The 18,695-nt window shown below is 39.9% G+C and overlaps 1 protein-coding gene across 4 annotated transcripts in view; it reads left to right on the forward strand.

The window, feature by feature from the left end:
* Positions 1-1,177: 1,177 nt before the first annotated feature.
* YTHDF3 (YTH N6-methyladenosine RNA binding protein F3) overlaps positions 1,178-18,695 on the forward strand; it is a 35,577-nt gene continuing 18,059 nt past the window's right edge. Inside the window, exons 1-4 of one of the 4 annotated variants that reach the window (XM_086965801.1) lie at positions 1,178-1,560; positions 1,820-1,847; positions 3,285-3,350; positions 3,699-3,784. In XM_086965801.1, the coding sequence (XP_086821927.1) occupies positions 1,537-1,560; positions 1,820-1,847; positions 3,285-3,350; positions 3,699-3,784 (204 nt within the window). In that variant the 5' untranslated portion in view covers positions 1,178-1,536. Of the gene's footprint in view, positions 1,568-1,819; positions 1,863-3,284; positions 3,351-3,698; positions 3,785-18,695 lie in introns of all 4 variants that reach the window. The other 3 variants (XM_086965804.1, XM_086965803.1, XM_086965802.1) reach the window with 3 other exon arrangements.

An 18,695-nucleotide genomic window follows, 5' to 3' on the forward strand; every position in this document is an offset into this window, starting at 1 on the left:
AAATGTATTTTGGCTCATAGATTCTCTCCGCACATGTCTACACACAAGACACCTTTTGAATTGTTTAAAGGTAGAACTCCAAATACAAGTTTATGCACTGGTTGGATGGCTTGGGGTAAAGGTGTTAAAAATAATGGCATTGGTCCATGGAGACGTAGAGAGGAAAAACTGCAATTAAAAAACAAATTAAATTATGATGAAAGAAAAAGAGTCAAATACATTTCTGTCAATATATGTGATATGGTGAGGGTAAAAGCTCCTGTAGTAGCTTTATCTTGGTCTAAATATACTGCCCCTATGCATGTCATTAAATGTTTTAGTAATTCTGTAAAATTAGAAAATGGAAACATTTGGAATTTGAACCGTGTTACCATTCTAAAAAAAAATTCAAAGTGTAGCTGATCATTTAGGTGATCCGGCCAATTCTCATCTGAGGATTAGTACTCGAATTTTTTTTTTACCTGGATATCTGAAATACTATGTAAAGTAAACATATACGGTATGTGAATTTGTGTTTAACTTTTCATTTACTGGTAATCCTTTGCATGAAGATTTTTATATGTAATTTTATGATTGCTTAGACTGTAAAGTATTTGCTTTTGTTTTAAGAATGGAGATGTGTGGCGTTTCCAATGTCTTCCTGTTTGTACAAGTTCCTTGGAACGTTTCATAAATGAAGGTTCTCGTCAGTCAGTTGCTCCCTGGTAACTGAGGATGAGGTGTTTAATAATAAACCTCCACTTAACCATATCTCTGTATTCATGGTATCATTGAAACATTTTGGAATGCAACACAAATGATAATTTTCACAAACCGTTTGTAGAGATACAATTACTGAACTTAATCTAAAAAAAATGTTTTTCCCCAGACACAAACTAACCCATGGCGACGCTACACAGCTTGATGTGTGTCATGGCTGCCAGGGAAGTCAACAGTTGAGTGGTACCAGAAAGCTGGCAACAAACGACATGTTTGCACCCGGCGCAATAAACTTTGCAAGCTGATATTCCCTCCCTTCAGTGCATGTCATGCAACGAAAGGGGGCGCGGGCCCGCCTTACAGCAAATGTAAAGTTGTAGGGGGCGGAGTTTCATTTCTTCAAGTATGCCCCTGCTAGCCAATAATGAACAGTTATCGTGCCAAACTATACAATGTGTGGAGCCTCGGGGTGGGGTTTACGGTGACATCTCCCAACAAGCCGTGCCCACTTCCGCTACGGACCCGTCTCCGTCTCGTCGTTACTTCCGGATCATGTGACAGGAGACCGGGTCGCCATTGACGTCAGCGTCGGAAGGTCAGGCGGCACAGGAGCGGAAGTGGAATCGTTCGTACCGTCCGCCATTGTGGAGGAGAGTGGGGAGGGGGCAGGCGAAGCCGTAGAGAGTGAGGGGGCCCCAGCGGCAAAAGGAGTGTCCGCAGTTCCCGGACGTCTGGATCTAGGGCAGCCACAGACCGCAGCACGCCCCCCGCGAGGCAGAGCCGGCCGGCCCCCCCCCCCCCCCCCCCCCCTGCCCCGGGCCTCTGAGCCCGGGAAGCATGTCTGCCACCAGCGTGGAACAGGTAACCGGTGAGCCGGCAGCGGCCTCCCCCGAGTGATACGTTGGGAGGAGGGCCTGGGCTGCTGAGCCTCTTGCGTGGGGGAATGTTGTTTACTGTGTACATCTGAGGAGGGAGGGTGGATTATTGCCAGAGCATTTTGCCAGTATTTGGGGATGGAGGTATTTTCCGCAGAGGGGTATTCATTTTTGCCATCTCCCAGCAAACATTTTTGACTTGATGTTATCCTTTTCTCTCTTTTTTATTTTGTATGCTTTCACAGAGGCCTAAAGGACAACAGGGAAACAAAGGTAAGCTCTGCTAAGGTAATTTTACAACCGTATGATATTTTGTCACTTTACTTGCAATTTTAATAGTTGAGTGTCTGTGTATTTATTTATGGGTTTGTAATATGACCCATGAGTGTTGTCATCTCTGTGTTGATCTACTGTAACCTTTAAAAATATGTGAAGGGGTTTTCAAGCAGTCGTAGCTGCCAAGTTTCCCGGGTCCTTGGCAGCTGTGTTTAATTATGATTGAAAATTGTTATTCCCAAAAGTTGTGGTTTCCACTCGGCCACGGATAACAAATGGATTTTCGCCAGATTTTAATTGTTTACCCACACCTCCTTTCCCGGTCTCAAAGCTACTTGGTTATTCCTGAAAATGAACGATGTTCTCTGGCCCAACCGTTAGTAAAGTGTGCATAAAAATCAGACAATTGACTACGCCTGTCTCATTGGCATTTTCATACATTGCTACCTGGCGTTTGTTTACTTCTATTTGATTGCTCTAACGCTTTTGATTAAAGTACAGTAAGGCAAGTCCATGGAATTGAACAGTTTGTGTTTTTTAAAATCCACATATTTGGGAAGTATGTCGAGACTCTTGTTTTCTGATTCCTTGTGCACTTTTCTGAACCTGCTTGTTCGTCACTTAGTCTGCGTTACTTCCTATTAAAACTGTTCATTCGCGTAGAAGGAATGCATCAATGCTCTGTGTCCGCTGTGGTACATACAACTCTGGTTTAATTTGCTTTATATTTGGCTAGAAAGGTGTCATATGCACTCCTCCCATCCCTTAGACACGCTCCACAATGTACTACCAATCAGTGAGTTTTGTTTTATGGGAAATGTTTCATATACTCCTAAAGAAAAGGAGTGTATTTTCTGCTTGGGACTATATCTCAGAACAAGGTGATCTTGAGCCCATATGTGTTTCAAACATTCACCTCAAGCTAAGTTCACTGTGATTGCTACATAGCTACTTGAAATGATATTTAACCTTTCTCATGTACCATTCTAGAGATGTGTTCTGGTGTTAAATTTCGACAAATAAAATCTGCAGCGCATCGTGTATTGAGTCAGCAGTGGTACATACATTCCAGAAAAAAGCCTTAAATATTAAATGTGAAGAACTTATTGAAACACTGATTTTATGTTTTACTGTAGGCAACAGTCGTACACATATTCTCTTTGAAGACTGGAGCAATATAAATCTTGGCTGGTCGTGGAGTTTCTTAGACGTTGTCTGTGTGCGAGGGTGGCTGTTTAATACCCTGTGGTGAATATTGAATAAGTATTTGGCAGACAGTGGGAACTGTAGCAGTATGTCCACTCGAAGTCTGTGTTCTCTCAATCGTTTGCGTATGGCTCACTGTAGGTGTGAGGTCATAGCTTTGTTCCTGACGAGCTTATGCTTGCCCACTACACAGAACTGAACTTACAATTTATTTATTTTTCTTTTTAGTTTTTTCCTGCGATTACAGGAAAAATCAAGTCTGTGGCCCACTCCTACATTGTGACATTATGCCAAGTGAGTGTTTCTGGTGGGCTCTCAGCATTGGGAGAAATTAATGTGTAGCACATATAAAAAGTGACTATTTTGTGATGTCTCAAATGTCATTTAGAAATGAAAGCTAATGTTTAAAGGTTTTTCGTACACACATTATGTACATTTATAACAGACATATTTTTATTGTTTTCCCCTCTGTTAACACACATTACCAAAACGTAATTTGTTTTTTATGATCCTTATTAGAAAAGAATACGGTTTACTAATTCTAGTTAAACCACTGCAGAAAATTAGTAACTGACTAATTGTAAGAAACAGTAATTTCACAATACTGTTTGTATTTGAGCGTAACTGATATATGCTTTTCAGTTTCAGTGCAGAATGGTTCCATGCATCCTAAGGATGCAGTAAATGACGATGAGTATGAGCCATACCTAAGTAGCCAGACAAATCAGGTGAGTTGGCACCATTGGATAAGTAGGGTAATGTTTTGCAACAATACCGTTTTTTGTAAAGCTGCACAACTGCTTGCTTATCCGTACAATGTTCTCCTTTAAATATAACTTATTAACAATATCTGGTACTCTTATTAAAGCATTGCTCTATTTTAGTTGGAGTTTGAGTTTAGTGGCTATTTACTACCAGGAGCGTTAAACGGCTGTGGCCATTTTTCTATAACTGTTAAATTTATAATTGGATAAACTTTAAAAAGTCACTGAATAATATTAGTTTGCTCGACTTTGTACCTGCTGCTTGCTAAATAATCAACTTTATCCCCAACTCCACAGTACTCCCACTTTTAAGTACTCTAATTACAAGCACTACGTCCACCATTATCTTTATACCGAACAAAAACTAACCCATGATCGATTGGCTTGGATAGTTCTCCTGCAGCTGTGAAATGCATCAGTTGCTTTCCTAGTTGCAAACCCAATACTACGTTTTAGTACACATGTATGTATTAAACTGTTTTTTGCAGATGTGCTTGCCTCAAACACGCCTGTCTAGTGGGGCTGGATATTAAGAATATGTATGGATTTGGGGGTCTCAGCAGAAGGGCACAATAGGAGACCCTAATTTAGCAAAGGTTTAGTGATACTAGAGAACGGAATCCTTGTCAGTAAAGAATAGCTTCCTCATGAATTTCGAGTTTCCAATGTAGCGTGGATTACTTTCTAATTTAGGGTTAAAGACTGAATAGCCACAGAAGTGTGTGTCGTCATTTAGGGTAATGGTTTAGTTGCTGGAATTGTCATGTATGACATAGTACTAAAGTTGACTGTAATTATAGTTCATATTACCTAATCTAGACTAAACATTGTCTCCTCTGCTTACAGACCACGAATACATAGACTTTTTGTTTGTGATGAACAGTCTACGTAGCACCAAATATGAAGTCTTGATCAATAGCAGTACATCGCTTGGGATTACTAGTGTGTAAAGTGTTTTTTTTTCTTCTTAGTATATTCACGTTTCAGTTTGAATTTAAATAGCTTTAACGTTTTTGAAGCTTTTGCTTCCCTCTGTTTAGTCAATGGCATGCTTTCCTTTCTTTATCCTCCGCATTTCATATGTTGTTATCCCTGTCCTTCTGTGTCTCTGTTCGTACATGCCTGTTTACCTTACCTATTACCCCTCTTTCTGCTATTCCACAATTGTTTTCCCCCCTCCTGACTTCACTCTTTATACTCGTCTATCTCTCCTATTCAGTTTTATTGTACCTTTCCCACCTGTTCACACTTTTTTTTCCTGCCTCTTGTGTTCTCAAACTACGTTTGTCAATGTATCTGCCTTCTATCACTCCTAATCACCTCCTGCTTGCTTAAACGTCATGCTTTCCTTCTATATCATATTTTCTACCTCTGCTCCTCTTGCTCTATCATTCTTAACCCACACCCCTGACTTAACCCCACTTGCCAGTTATCACCCCTCGCATACCTCTGCAACACTAGAATTTTGGTAGAGGAGTGATTTGATTTTCCACTGCTTTTGCAGGCTGCTATTGATGGTTTCACTGGCTGGCCAGCCTTGCACTTGTGTGAACGGATTCTTTCTAAGACCTAGAAAAACCCGTCAGTATGATACAAATTAAGTGATCATGTCGGTTTAAAACAAACCTTGCATGTAGGCCCTACTCTTTTTTGCGTAAAAGTGCAAGGATGGGTAGTTGGTAGTGAGAATGAGCAAGCATTGGATCGGCAGATGGGATGGATTAGTGAGTTACGTGGTGCATGAATAATGGGCTACTGCTTTGATGGATGAAAACAAACCGGTTACAAGAAACTTACAGGCCAAGGCATCAGATGGCCGTAGTGATATGTTGGAAATGACTACTATGTCAGTGGAAGCAAACTCCCAGTTTTTTTTCCAAGAATGGTCACCGTATGTCAGGGCATTTGTTGTACTTGGTCAGATTTGCCCCTTCACTTTTTCTTGGTGCCGGGTCAGATTTGCGCTGTCACTTGCGTCTTGCCACCGTCACTCATTTACTAGTGTGTCTTAAGTTTTGGATTGTCAACTGCCTATGTTCTGTGTGTAGCTGGGTTAACATTGCCATTCCTTAATATCCAATGCAGCCAACACTTGGAAATCCAAAGTTTGTTCCCAGAATTGCACCTATAGTCAAATCTTGACTGGATGTCTGAAAACCAACCATTGCTTGTTGATTCGTAGTCTACGTTCACCTTTTAGCAGGTAGAACATATAGCCCATGGCATTTTCTCCTAACTTTGAACAGCTGCTGTTTAACCAACCCTAAACTATTGTGAAATTTTAGGCACTATTTCTTTGACGATTCATTTAGTAAAATGTGTTAATGCATGCTGGTGTTTACAAAAAGGTATCATAATGGAAAATTGGTGTAACCAGTTTCCACAAGGTTATAGGAAACATGAAAACAAACCAGCATAGGCAAAGCTAATTGTGGTCAGCTGTTTGCTTTTGTCAGTGTGTGTCTTGACAGTTTTTGTAAAACTTTATTGGTGTGTAAGCTGCCGGGCCGTAACTATTATAACAAACAAAAGAGCAAAAATATTTTTGGTCTAAAAAATCACACATTGCCACAGTGTTCCTGATGCTGAGCAAAACTACTTGGTTTGCCGATATGCTACTCGTGAAAGAGCAGAATGCTGTCGCTCATTGTAATAAAAACAACTGGTCTTGGTTACCCTAGATCTAATTAGGGGCCCAATTCTTCAAGAAAGTCACAAGTGTACCCATGGTACATTAGTGCAGATTTACGACTTGTGAATTTACAAGAATTTACAGAAGTAGGCAAGGAAATCATACTCCTAGAAAATATTTGTGAACTGTGAGTTAGCATTAGCAAATCTGAACCGGCATGTTCAGATTTGCTCATGCAAAAATATGTTGAGCTTTCACAAGTTCACTTATCCTCCCATTCTGCCACTGTCAGGAATAGGTTTCCTACCATTCTCAATATGGGAAAAGATTAGAGCTGCTGAAAACCCCTAAAACATGGAAGTTGGTGGTTACGTAGAATTCAAAAGGGTATTTACACCCTAGAATGATTGCTTACCTCAACTCCAGCCACTGTATGTAGATCTGCAGAAAGGTGGCAAAATAAGGGAATTGCTAGTATTCAAACCCTACTAATGCATGAGCTGTGTCCTAATCAGAAAGGCTATAATCAGAGCTCTTATATATTGATATTACTGCCCTAATTTTTGCCCGCATTACTTGAAACCAAAGCGGCAAGTTTTTAATGTTCGTGTTTTTTTTTTTTTTTTTAACATAACCGGTAGATTTATGAAGCAGCCTGTTCCATGTACAAGTAGATATTTTATTAAATTCCGCAGCCTCTGGTCTTAAATAGCTAAAAGGTCTGCCAGGCCTAAAAACAACTTAAAATTTGTACGAGGAAAGTCTGTAAAGCTTGATTGCCATCTATAGAACCCTGGAATTTTCTGACCTTTATGAAATTAGCAGATTTTTATTTTAATTTTAGTTTATATGTCCAGTTATGCCCTCGTAATTCAGCATTGAAAGTAATTTTCCCACAGCAATTTCATTTTTCAAAAATAAAATTCATAACCAAACTAATACTCGGTCCCAAAAGTAGACTTAATACTCGGTTGATTGTCTCTGCATTAGAGACGTCCAGGACCTGGGCCTGTTTGAAGCCAGAAAAAAGTTCGAGTCATCTCAACCACCAGGGCATAAGCTTCTTCTATGAAGTACATGAACTATCAAACAATTATACCTTGTACCTCCGCCTACAGGGTGCTAGAAACTTTTGGTTTTCTTTGTTCTTATTTTTTTTACACTTTGTTTCTGGCATGTAAACAAAGCTCTTTTATTTTGTAAAAGAGCTGTGATTCAACATTGAAATTGTCTGTGATTACTCTTATACTGTATCGGAGTTTCAACCCTACAACTTTTTCCAGGATTTAATATTGACTGCTCAACTCTGAGACCTATAGTGCAGCTATATACCAACATGTGGATGCAAGATCAAATAATGCAGCTGTATACCAACATGTGGATGCAAGTTAAAATAGCTGATGGAAAGAGGCTTACCAGGAAAATCTATACAAGTGAGGGCCTAAAGCAATACTGTGTCCTAGTGCCTCATTTGTTCAACCTCTTCATGGCTGACCTATCGCCAAGGCTAGATGAGACCAACTCGCATCCTCCACACTTTGGCACACTGCCTATTTCACACCTATCCTACACTGATGATATAGAGCTCCTAAGTCGAACAAGAATTGGCCTGCAAAGAGCCATCAATAAACTGGGGAACTTCGCTGAAGCGAACTTCTTAGAAATAAACGCAACAAAACCTAAAGCCATGATCGTAAGCTGTCGCATCCTCAAATAAAAATCATTCAGAATTAACAACATAAAACTGGAAGTGGCTAGCAGTTACAAATACCTAGGGATAAAATGGACATTCGATTAACGCTTCATAAGCAGAATGAGACCATACTGAAAAAGGGAGATTGCCTAATATTGGCTTTCTGCTTAATATCTAAGCGTCTAAAAGGCCCATTGTTCACTTCACTTTTGGCTGTAATTCAAGCAAAACTTCTACTGACTATAGCCTACGAAAGTGAAATTCAGCATGGGAAACAGGCGGCGATCCTGGACAGCCTTCAAACAAGGTTTTACAAAACTATATTCTTCTTACCCTGTAACTCCTCACCGGCACATGTTTGGTTAGAATTTGGGCTCCAGCAGCAGTGTCTACACAAAAGATACATGACCAAGAAAACCTGGTACAAAGTCTGGTGTAACCGAGGACCCCAGATTAACAATGCGCTCTGGAAGGCACTACAATTCTATCCCCATTCAGCGTACACAAACTATCTACAATCTTCTTTAAAGCTCACCAAGACAGTAGACCTTTGACAGCGGAACCTACCATTTTCTTCTTTTCATCAAATACTTAAGAAGGTGGGAAAGCAGCATTCATTAATGGAGGGCAAAGCCAGGCTAAGCAAGCAAGCCCATGCATGGATGGTCTTGCAAACTAATACAAAACTTCAACCAGCAACATATCCGGGTCGGTCTTTCTCTACTTATCTAAATACAAAGTAGTTAACAATATGATTTGTTATGCTGCTAACTAATGCACACCTGCCAAGCTAGAGGTATCGGGCCCAAGTCATGCAGTCTTTGTAGATCTCTAATACAGGACTTTACTTTTTCTTAGAAAAAGTGGAGAATATCCTCTTGGAAATAAAAAACACCAAGGTGAATAAGCCTGTAACACACCTTGATCCCCATAAAGTTACTGACTGCACCATTGAGGAGTTTCCAGAAATAGACGTGTTGAGTTTGGAGCAATTGATGGGCAGGACTAAATCTGGCTCCCCAGCTGACCCCTGCCCTCCTAGTATATTTCGTGTGGCACGTCCCACCCTGGAAGAACGTATTATTTCTCTCCTCAACAGATCATTAGCAATGGGGTATCTACCTGCAGAATTTAAGGAAGCAAGAGTCAAGCCCCTGTTGAAGTCCGGCGCGGATCCCATGGTCTTGAAGAATCATAGACCAATCTCCCAGCTGCCCTTTCTCTCCAAGATTTTGGAGCAGCATGTCCTGAAATCCTTCTCTCCATGTGGAGTCTCACCGCTTACTCCACGAGCGACAGGCGGGGTTTCGAGCCATCATAGCACCGAGTTGGTGATGTTGTCGGTGCTGGATGATTTAAGAGGCATGGCTGACATTAAGAAACAGAGCGCCCTGATTCTTTTAGATCTGTCAGCGGCGTTCGATACTGTCAGCCATGCCCTGCTCTTGGAGAGATTACGTGATTTCGGGATTAGGAGCGTGGCTCTCAACTGGCTGAAATCCTTTCTCTTAGGAAGGATACAGCTGGGGGATATGATTTCAGATGTGGGGACTTTAGAGTGTGGGGTGCCTCAGGGCTCCGCACTGTCCCCGCTACTGTTTAATCTATATCTTCAACCCCTGATTGCATCTCTGGTTAATATGGGCTTTAGAGTTTTCAACTACGCGGACGATACTCCGCTTGTGCTGAGTATCGATAACACCAAGGCCGCGCAGCTCCAAGTGCAGAACATCCTGAGGTATACGGTCGGGTGGATGACTGAAAACCTACTAAAGATCAACTCGGATAAAACCGAGGTATTGGTAATTCCATCTACCACCTCACCTTGGAGCGATCTCTACTGGCCACAAGAGTTAGGCTTAACTCCAAAACCGAGTGCAAATGTAAAGAGCCTGGAGATTAAACTGGACAGTGATCTATCAATGTGTAGCCAAATCTCCTCTGTCATTGGAAGCTGCACAAACATCATTAGGCAGCTACGTAAGCTAGCCCCTGTCCTTTCTCAGTGTATGCTGCGTACAGTTGTAGCGGCGACCATAATATCCAGAATGGATTATGGGAATTCCCTTTATCTGGGGCTTCCCAAATCTTTAACCAATAGGTTGCAGGTTTTGATGAATGACGCGGCGCGTCTGATTTTTAGACTCCCCAGAAGGACCAAATCCTCTCCCTTGTTACCGAGCCTACATTGGCTCCCTATAAAAGAGAGGGTAGAGTTTAAGAGCCTTTGCACAGCCCATAAGGCAATTTATGGCCATGCACCCGACTACATCAAAGATCGTTTGAGAGTGTACAGCCCAAAAAGAACACTCAGATCTTCTGGCTCTCAGTTGCTGATCTGCCCTTGGTACAAATTGGTGACCAAAGGAGGGAGAGCCTTCTCTGTTTTGCTCCCCAATTTGTGGAATAAGCTACCTGAGTGACTACGCAGTGAGGTGAACCTCCTGCGATTCAGGAAATCCTTAAAAACATTGCTATTTGGAAGGGTGTGGGTATAGTGTAAGCTGGGTGGTGCATTTTTTCTCTATGTTGTATGTAGTTATTGTATGAACTCCATCGATTTCCACTCGCCTAGAGACCTGCAGGTGATTGGCGCGATATAAATCCAATATAACAATAACTTAATATGCATCTGCCCAGCGCCAAGTCTACACCGTCACCAACTGCTAAAGAATTTACTTAATGCACGAGGCAGTTGTACCTCTAGAACTGCTATACTAAAATGTCTCGCCCCAGATGACCCACAGCTTAACTGTCATGTGTTGTAATTTTTATTCAAGTATGAGAGCATTAACACATGGCTAGTGGTGAAGCACAACATCACTTTAAAGCTTGTGTTCTATGTCCTTTTTCGTTATCCTATGCATTATATAACTTATCTAGTCTGTATATCCTAAACTGTATATTGATGAGCCACAGTTCAACTGTCACTTAGTAAAATCCTTTCTTTTCAGGCATGAGAAAGCATCGTAATACGGTTATGGGCGAAGAATAATGGCCCTTTAGAGACCATGTCTTTGTCCCTTACCCCATGCATTGTATAGCTATCTAGATTTTATACCCTAACTGTGTTTGTGGCACCACTGCAACCTGAAATTTGTTTAATAGGTATATTTGAATGTATATTTTATGGGGTAATGTATTTAGCTCTATTGGTAAATTGCTGTGGCTGCAGTAGGATCTGATACTCTATGCCAATCTCTTGGTCTATTTTATTTTTTTGCTTGTGGGCAATCAAAATAATCAGGAGGAACTAGAGGCTGTGATATTCGGTGCATAGCACGTAACAAGCACATTTTAACAGTATTGTGGATTTAACAGATTAAAAAATGCAATCTGTTTTTCCCCCACATGGATGGGTGAATAATTGCTGTTATGTTGTATGAGAGAGAGAAGTGAAAGGTTCCTGTCTAGTATTTTATTAAATTTGTACTTAAACACGTTTAAGAATGCACCAAAAGGAAAGCCAAGTGAGGTTGTTGCTTACACAGCACCTTAAATATTCTACCTCGTTTAATATCTCTAATCCACCTTTTTGTTTATCCTTGCATGGATATCTGCCATTCTGATGGTCTCGGAGAAAGCTATGAAAGTATTGAGCCTTGTGCAGCAGATCTAAATGCACAACAAAACTTAATCTTGCATAGGATTTTTTCATTTTTTCCCATCTGCACATAGTTCTTCCAGGGCACCTTACTCCATCATTCTGAGGGGTGATAATTTTTTATGAGATGTAAGGGTTACTCCCCTCAGAAGTCATATGATGGGGGAAAATAGACATCTCTTAAATAAAACAGCCCCAACTTTGCCAATATGAATGTTACTTTGTGAAACTCTTTATGTAAGGGGTAGTGTGGTCTTTCAGGGATAGAGCAATGGTAAGAGGCACAGGTCTTCAATTAATTTTAGATTTTGTTACGTGCTGGACGGTTTCTTGCAGAAAATCATTCTTCATGAAAATTGTACCTGCCAGATGTTTGCTTATAGGTCTAGACCACTTATGGGATGAAGTTATGACTATGGTGAAGGGAAGGGGATGATCAAGCATGACACTATTACATGTGCAAGGTTTCCTCTGCCATAAAGGATTGCTTTCCACCAAAGCTTGGCAGAAGTCACGTGACGTCCGTACTCTGGACCTTAAATTGGTTCTGTAAGATTAAGAAACAGTCTACCTTCTATTTCTTAGTTCTGTGCGCTGCGGAACTCTTCCTTGTTATGACATTGATACTTCGGGGAGGGCATATGGTGGTCTACCCTCCGCCTCTCTGCTTGTTAAAGGCCGAACTACAAAGCCTATTTTCCGGCTTTGTATATTAACATGGCACACTGATAAAGCCAATGAATCTTTTATTTTATTTTAAAAAAAAAATATTTGACAAGCAACTCAAGGAGATTAACATATCCAAACACAGAATCAGAAAAATAAATCGAATTCAATTTGGTGCAAGTTCATATTATGAAAAAACACAGACAAAAATAAGAGAATTAATTCCTAGTCAGGACAAATCACTTATAATTAATAACATCATAAACAGAACATCCATGATCCAAATCATTACTGGCCTTGCAAAAAATTACCCCATATCTTAGCAAACTTTGTTTTAGCTTTAATTCCTCTATTCCTGGTAATAGCACCTTCTATAGTGTAAATTTCATAAACCAATGTCCACCATTCGGTTGTATGAGGAGGGTTCTGAGAAATCCAAGCCCTAGCAATCACCAGTCTAACACAAGCCAATGTAATATTTAGCAAATCTTTATAGATTGAGCTAACCGGGTATATGGACAATAGTACCGCAGCTGCATTTAATGGAAAATGTATCTGTTGATTTTGGGTTAAAATATTTTCTATTTCCAACCAATATTTAGCTAGTGATGGGCACAAATAAATCATATGTATGAGGTCTGCTGCCACCAGATTGCATTTAGGACATTTAGTACGATCATTATTGAAGTCATTTTGTGCCCATTTTGACATTTTTAGGGGAGTGTAGTAAAGTTGACTAATCGTCCTATTCGATTGGAGTTTCAAACTGGAAGACTGAACGGCTTTGCTGATATTGACTAAGGCAGCAGAAATATTTTGGGTTGTCACGTTAGATCCTAAGCCAACAGTCCATTTTAGTGCCAATATAGGGGCTTCGTCAGAGCTATTTTGACTGAGACACTTGTATCCCAAGCTGATTAATGATTTTCTATGCACAGAATAAAAACAAGTCCATATATCTGAACTGGTAATTTCTATCGAATTCATTTTACGTATTAAGTAGTCCTTAATTTGAATGTATTTATATCATTTTTTCAGGCAATTTATACTAAAGTTGCAAATTGTAGAAAACCATCGATACCATACAGATCTCCTAATGTCTCAATACCATAGTTAGCCCATTCTCGACCAATTTTATCTCTAAAAATAACTGGAAGCCCAGGGATGTCCCATATTGGCAGCTCATTGTGGTAAAACAAAGTATTGCACTTAGTCAACATCTGTTTCCATATAAATACTACATCTCTCGCAGTCTTAAATTTTACACGTTTGGAGTAATTTGGGTCTTGTACTTTTGCCAGGAATTGTTTTGAGTGACCACCGAGCATGAATTGATGAAAAAAATATTGATTGTTAGCGGCAAATAGGCTACGAAGCCGGCCTAAGAAAGAAGCAAAAAAAATAAATAAGCTCTGAAATCAGGGAAGTACAGACCTCCCATTTCAGATTGGAGTTTTAATATTGTCATAGTCCTTCGAGCCTTCTTATAGCCCCAAATGAAACTACTTAGAATGCCATCAAATTTTTTAAAGAATAAGTTATTAACGCGGCAAGGTATGGAACGGAACAAATATAAAAACTTCGGCAGAATGTTCATCTTGATCAGATTCATACGACCTATGAGGTTTAATGGGATCTTGTGCCATTTTTTCAAAAGATTGGTCACTTCTCTTAATAAAGGATCATATATCAGCAATTTTAGATGATATCTGTACCCCTAGATATACTGCAGATTGGCAGAGTCCTTACATTGGTAGGTTGGCCTGATAATTCATAATAACTTGTGTTTTATTTATATTTAATTTATAGCCTGAGATAGTCCCACATTTTTTGCTTCTGCAGTTATCCCTATTAATGCATCCACAACATTGGTGGTATAAGTAGCTAAATCATTCGCATATGCGGTAATTTTTAGAGTTTTACCTTCGTGCAAAATAGGGGCAATCTTGGTTTGAGCTTCCAAAGCATTAATAAGTGGCTCCATGGAGATAGTGAAAAGCAGGGGTGATAGCGGGCATCCCTGCCGTGTCCCCCGCAGAATTGAAAATGTTGGGGAGTGCCCCGGCATAGCTAATTTTAGCATTAGGATCCTTATATAATGCCTGTATATTTCTCAAACGCCCTCTGAAACCAAATTGCCTTAGGACTCCCCACATATAATCCCAACCCACTCGGTCGAACGCCTTGTATCATATCGAGTGGGGTGAGATTAGTTGTAGCCACATCGAAAGCAGTAATAGCCATGTTGATATGTGTGGTGGTGTCCCTCCCAACAACAAAGCCGTGCTGTTGATCATTTACCAATTGGGGCATAAGAGGAGCTAATCGCATTGCTAAGAGTTTAGAATAAACCTTAGCGTCGGTATTTATCAGAGATATAGGTCTGTAAGACCCACACTCCACAGGAGTTTAAATTTTTTTTTTAAGAACATCATTTTAGCTGTCTTCCATGAATCGGGGGCCTTACCAGTAGCACCAATTGAATTAATGACCAAACAGAGCAGTGGTAGAATTTCATCTGCGCAAGTTTTGTATAACTATGGGAAGTGTATCCTCGCCAGACGCTTTATTAGATGGAAGAGAGGTAACAGCGAGACAAAGCTCTGTTAATGTAACCTCCTCCTCCAATTGGTCAATACATGTCTGTTCCAAGTATGTTCCTACAGGCAATTTCTTATTAATATAGGATTGTATCTGAACTTAAATGCATCTGATCTCGGGGGTATATACATTTTCATAGTATGAGACATATTGTCCCAGAATTTGTGCTGATTGAGTATATAGAATATTATGGGGACCCTTAATAGCTTTAACTAGGGTTGTTGCACGATCATCTGCAACTTTATAGGCCAAAAGCTTCCCAACTGTATCCCCACATTCATATTGAGATAATTTATATTTGATAATTTTCTGAGTGTTTTTCTCCCTAAGAGAGCTTTTAAGAGTTGAACGCTGAATTACAAGTTTAGTTTCTAATTTAGCTATGCTTTGCGTGTTCATCTCATCAGCTCTAAGTCTGTAATCCAGTTGTTTCTCAAGTAATGAAATATTAGCTTGGATAGCCTTAGTCTCTTTCTTGCGCATAAAGTTGTTTCAATACATATTGCTGCGCAACTCCCCTAATAGAAGCTTTACAAGCATCCCAAACTGATAGGAGATTAGCAGTATTAATATTAATTTCAATAAATTCTTTAATATGTTCCTTAAGCTTAGTTACAAATACTGAGTCTAACAAATATCTAGGGACCGTGAAGAGTGAGTTCCGGTACCCTTTGAACAATATTAAATATGAGAAGTATAGGACTATGATCGGATGAAATCCTTGGGAAGATCTCCATGTGTCCTGTATCAATAATGTAATCCAAAGCCCAAGCCAGATCTATTCGTGAGCACCGTTTGAGGTGGGGAGTAATAAGTATATCGGGAAACAAATTTCTCCATACGTCTTTAACATTGTGTATCCTTGCTAATTCTAAGAGTGCCGCCCTAGTTTTACGCATACGTCTAAATATACCTCTTTGTATGTTCCTGATCATAGTCTAACACACAATTAAAATCCCCCATTAAAATAAGTTCCCCCTCCCATGCAAGTAGTTCCATATTTAACCAATCAAAAATATGTGGGTCATAGGTATTAGGCCCATAAATAGCACAAAAGACATATTTACGATTTTCCAACTGCAATTGGGTAATTGCCCAACGGCCCCCGTTGACCACCGCAGATTTAATCACTTCTACACATAATTGTCCCTTTTTCAAAATGGCCACACCTCGAATAGGAGCATTTAAAGTAGTGCATATCACCATCTCATATCCCAATTGACCCAATAGCTTTTTATCTTTAAAGCAAATATGCGTTTCCATTAACAAATCCATATGTGGATCATATATTTTCAATTCTTCATATACCAGATTTCTTTTGTTTTTATTATTCAAGCCGGAAACGTTCCAGGCTAAGCATCTAAAATGCAACATACTGACTAATTGCAAAATCAAAGCAAACTGCACCCTTCCTTAAATTCAAGCTCATTATTAGTCTATAAGATTCAAAGTCAATCACCCTTAAACTTGTCTTGTCCTTTTCCGTTGTCCTTTCCCTTCCCCGCTGTCACCCCTTAACCGTGACCCCCAACCCTTAAAGCACCCATCTCCCCGTATCTCCCCGGAAGCTTACCCCAATCTTCTGCTGCCGCTCAAAGGGCAGCCAGTCGGAGAGGTCTCCCCGAGAACCGCATCTCTCCGTATTAACCTCATACATAAAAAATCAAGAATCGCAAACAAAGAGTGCTCAAGTGAATTTACAGAAAGCATTGCGATCTTAAATTTTTTTCCCTTCCATTTTATAGCTATTTCTCGTCTCTCCCCCTCTTTGTTTTCTTCTTTTCTTCATTGATCTATTTTTAAGCATTTGAATTCATTTTTAAAAGTAATTGCTCAGCCTCCTTTACATCATTGAAAAAGTAAGTATGACCTGATTTCATAACTTTGAGACGAGCAGGTTCTTGAAGGAAAACTGTGGCACCCTTAGATTTGAAAGGATCGATCAATTTACGCAGCACCCACCTTTTTATCCATAGTCTTACTAAGGTCAGATTTAACGAAAAAAGTTATATTGTCCAGTGTCACAGGAGTATTAGGTCTAGCTTTAATTGAGACTGCTTGTCTTAGCAGATAGTTGCCGAAGTAGATCATAATTGGACGTGGATATTTGCTTTCCTTGTTTCTTAAAGTTATAGGTAATCTGTGTACCCGCTGCAATTGGGAGTCCCAATCCCAGTCGGACAGGTCAGGAAATGCCCTTTCAAATAGTTTGACCAAATAGGCCCTGGCATCTGAGCCCTCTGATCCCTCAGGTATTCCAAAAAGTCTCAGATTCTGTCGCCTCTGCCTGTTTTCCAATTCATCCACTTTATTCTGTAGGGACCCAATTGCTTCATTGTGTTGACCTGTTTGGGCCGTAGTAGTAGCAGCTAGGGTTTCCTCCACTCCGACAACCCTCTGTTGTAATCCATCGATCTTTCGTTACCCCGTTCAGTTTATTAGTAACTTCCTGCAAGCTATGTTGCATCTTACTATTATCTTCCCTTAATTGAAGAAAATGCTGTTGAGTCTCTTGACGATGTATCATTAAGGTTTTTAAAATTAAATCCATGAAGGAAGTATCAGAAGATGCATTGGGAGAGTAAGGGGATGTTGCAAATTGCAAAGGAAGGGCCTCGCCACCAAGAGCAGTACTACCCGGTGATTTGTCCTTTGAATTGGATTGAGTATGACCAGTAGATGGTATAATATCATCAGGGGTTGCCTTTGAAATTACCTCCAATGGCTCTAGATTTAAGTCTTGATGTGTCAAAGCCCCATTTTTTGCCGGAGAATTTTGCAGATTTTTTAAAATGCCCCCTTCTGTGGGAGTAGTTCCTGGAGAACACAAAATTGTATTCTTTATAGCCCCTCGAGGTTGCATCCACTTGAGCAAAGGTGTTTGGTCTCTCATGGATTTCCCTGCTGTGGTTATTGGTACTATTGTAGAAGGTAACATTATAGGCTTCAGTTTTCTCCCCCCTTTCTTTGCTTTATTTTATTTATATACATCATGATGTGGTGAACTCCATGACCAAGCCAGTGACCATGTCCTGTAAATCATAATGCCTCCTTACATATCGTGTCAGGGGTTTCAGCACCTACAAGGGGCGAAATATGACTTGTGGTCGTCACCAAATGTATTTCCATCTACCAGATGTATGTATTAGTAAATTAATGCAGATTAGCTGCGCCCTACAAATTCACATAGCGTAACAATGCTTAGTTTTGTGTGTGTGTGTTTGTAAAGATGATACAAGGACTTATCCTTTTTAAAAGGGAAAGCACTGATTGGACAATAATTAAATGAACACTATTTATGAATTTCAATTCTGGTCAAAAAGAGAATTCCCATAAACCAGTGGTTCGTAACCTTTCTACTTCTGGGGACGTCTTTTCCCCCACTGAATCTCTAATTAAAAATGGGGACCAAAGTAATTTCTACGATTTGAACAGTAACATAATACACACACATACAAGGACAAGTGTTCATCAAATAAGCAAACACAGCTGTGCTGAATGTTGCCATGTGTATACCAAAACTAATAAACTGTTTCAGGAAAAAATGTACATCAAATATACACGCATTCTAAAATGTCTCTAATTTCCAAACAAAAATAATCAGACATTTTTACGGAAATGTTCAACTTTTAGAAATAAAACTATCTTACTTAAAAGTTCCAAGTGATCTACTAGACAT

This window comes from Lissotriton vulgaris, chromosome 4_1 (genome assembly GCF_964263255.1).
Source record: "Lissotriton vulgaris chromosome 4_1, aLisVul1.2, whole genome shotgun sequence".
Classification (NCBI taxonomy): Eukaryota; Metazoa; Chordata; class Amphibia; order Caudata; family Salamandridae; genus Lissotriton; species Lissotriton vulgaris.